Source organism: Sinocyclocheilus anshuiensis, unplaced genomic scaffold (assembly GCF_001515605.1).
Source record: "Sinocyclocheilus anshuiensis isolate Anshui unplaced genomic scaffold, SAMN03320099.WGS_v1.1 scaffold472, whole genome shotgun sequence".
Classification (NCBI taxonomy): domain Eukaryota; kingdom Metazoa; phylum Chordata; class Actinopteri; order Cypriniformes; family Cyprinidae; genus Sinocyclocheilus; species Sinocyclocheilus anshuiensis.
In genome coordinates, this window is record NW_015557102.1 from 707,819 (window position 1) to 710,448 (window position 2,630).

At 35.2% G+C, this 2,630-nt stretch overlaps 1 protein-coding gene across 1 annotated transcript in view; it reads left to right on the top strand.

The window, feature by feature from the left end:
• Window positions 1-2: 2 nt before the first annotated feature.
• Window positions 3-2,630, top strand: part of LOC107677553 (abl interactor 2-like) — a gene marked incomplete at its 5' end in the record, with an annotated part of 23,880 nt that continues 21,252 nt past the window's right edge. Inside the window, one exon of the mRNA XM_016472484.1 lies at window positions 3-65. Coding sequence (XP_016327970.1) covers window positions 3-65 — 63 coding nt within the window. The remainder of the gene's footprint in view (window positions 66-2,630) is intronic.

Genomic DNA, 2,630 nt, shown 5'->3' on the forward strand with positions numbered 1-2,630 from the left:
CTCTGCTGGACAGCTACGCCAACCTAGAGAGAGTCGCCGAGTACTGCGAGAGCAACTACGTACAGGTGACATTACAAAACCAAAAAATATCCGAGACACGGCCAGATACAAGATGAAAAATGACACGAGAGATAAATGATCCCACTGCTTATGTTGTCGAGTGACAATGCAGTCGAGCGGACTTAATTCACGGCATATTATTATTGCTTGTTATTCATACTAGTTTATATTGCACTAATTCAACACTTAACACACTTTATTAGGCGTTCTGTTGTCTATTTTCAGTGGTTTTGTACATAAATGGAGCCTCAAACGCTGAGCTAGTAGGCTAACGCACTAGCTAGCCGAAGCGAAACCTATGTGTAAACCTCAATGTTATCATCAAAAAACTGTTTATTTTTCATTTTTTTAAATTTAGTATGAATTTATTAGTTTTATATGCTTTTTTAAAACAGAGTGATATGATCTAAAGTGGTGTATTAATGAGTAATAGCGTTTGTGAAGATATTTTAATCAAAGCAGCGCAGTGTTTTTGAAGTTGGCTCTGCTGCTAAATGCTGGGGGCTTATGGACTGTTTTTATTTGATAAATTTGCTTTTTAGTGTAGTTATCTATTAATGTTAGTGTTTCTACTAGTTTGATATTATTAGGGTATGTGTAAACCTCAATGTTATCACATCAAAAAACTGTTTATTTTTCATTTTTTTAAATTTAGTATGAATTTATTCGTTTTATATGCTTTTTTAAAACAGAGTGATATGATCTAAAGTGGTGTATTAATGAGTAATAGCGTTTGTGAAGATATTTTAATCAAAGCAGCGCAGTGTTTTTGAAGTTGGCTCTGCTGCTAAATGCTGGGGGCTTATGGACTGTTTTTATTTGATAAATTTGCTTTTTAGTGTAGTTATCTATTAATGTTAGTGTTTCTACTAGTTTGATATTATTAGGGTGTTGTTTGTGTTAGTTTATGCCGGTCTAGAGGGAATACGTGTATAAGTGATAGTTTTCTGTTTTAGTATTTTGGCACTATCGCGTTTAATCATTATGCGTTTTCGAAATCGCGAGATTTTACTATGATTTCAATTATTAACTGTGGTATCTGCTTATTTTTTATGACAAATATGGTAGTTGTTTGCAAATACCGTTTGTTTGTTAGTTATGTTGGTCTAACCATGATAAAGCAGTGCCTGCTTACTATGATATCACACAAATACCATAGCTACTATGCAAGAACTATGGTAAATGCAGATTTTCTCCCTGCTAACATGAGTTGGATGATTTACTGTGGAATTAGTGAAGTGCTTCTGGAACGAAAAAATGAATGACTAAATTCATGTTATTTTCAGCATTCCTGGGGGATCCACAGAAGTGGGTGTGTAAGGATCCTGCACTTCTGTTTAGTGTTTGTCATCCCTCAGAAATAGAGCATCAGAAATCAAAACTCTTGACATTTATTGCTCCAAAAATACAGAGCATGTCACATGGCAGATCAGTGACTGGATGTCACTGGATATGGGTTTGTTCTCTGTGGGTGCTGATTCCAGTACTTTTGAGTCCTGATGTGTTCCTGATAAATATTGCATATTTGACTAGCAAAGCCATAGGTTTAGAGTTTAAGAATGAGAGCTCACAGTTGTAAAGATGTTAAACAGGATTTGCTTTGTGATTTGACTCCGTTCATATTGTACCTGATTCAGGCCCTCATGAATCATGCAGAACACACAGAGATGCTCTATAAATGTGTTTTGTTATGTTATCTGTAAATAAAGTCTGCTGGTTGTGAGCGATCATGGTATTTTTCTCACTTCATAGCTTTGTCACAGCAGGTTCAGAAATACCATAAATAACTTCATGTGACCGAGCTTGGATTTCTTTCCATGGCAGCTTGTAGCTCGGGTTGATATGAGACTTGCTTGCATGTGGTATGTGGTCTGGTTTTAGTTTAGCATGTAACCCACCCAATATTTCCCACTTCTTCAATCCATGCATATTGCATACAGATATGTTAGTGAATGTCATGATGTTTTTTGAGTAAATAAGCATGATAACATTTGTTGTTTGTTTTGGAAAGGCCATGTTAATAGCCTAATTGTTGCATTATTTTGCACGTCATGGTCATAGATCAAAAATTTGTTTTGGATTTCTAGTGTTTTATTGAATGAAACGGGCTCTGATGTTTTCCTCAAAGCGTTAATGACAAAAGAAGGTTTTTATCTCAAGCTGACAGTGCAATGACTGTTCTCCTATAGTTTATCACCTCATCTTGACATTCAAACCCTGTATGATTGTCTTTCTTCAGTAGCACACCAAATGGCTAAATAATATCCATATATTGAAAACAGAGTAGATAAAACTATCATGAAAGTAGAACTAGGACTTGTGAGCATTCCAAGTCTTCGAAAGCTGTATGGCAGTTTTGCACAAAGAAAAAAAAATTATTCCCTGAAAATCTGAGCTGGAGCTCACAAATCTCTTTTGCTTGTGTTGAATTAAAGTTAATGTACCTTTCATCACAGATATGACATTATTATTGACTCCAAAGCACCCTTGGTTCTTGCATGTTTTGCATTGTAATCTGTCACATTACATCTAAAATCATGACTGTAAATTAGATTTAAGAGGTACTGCAT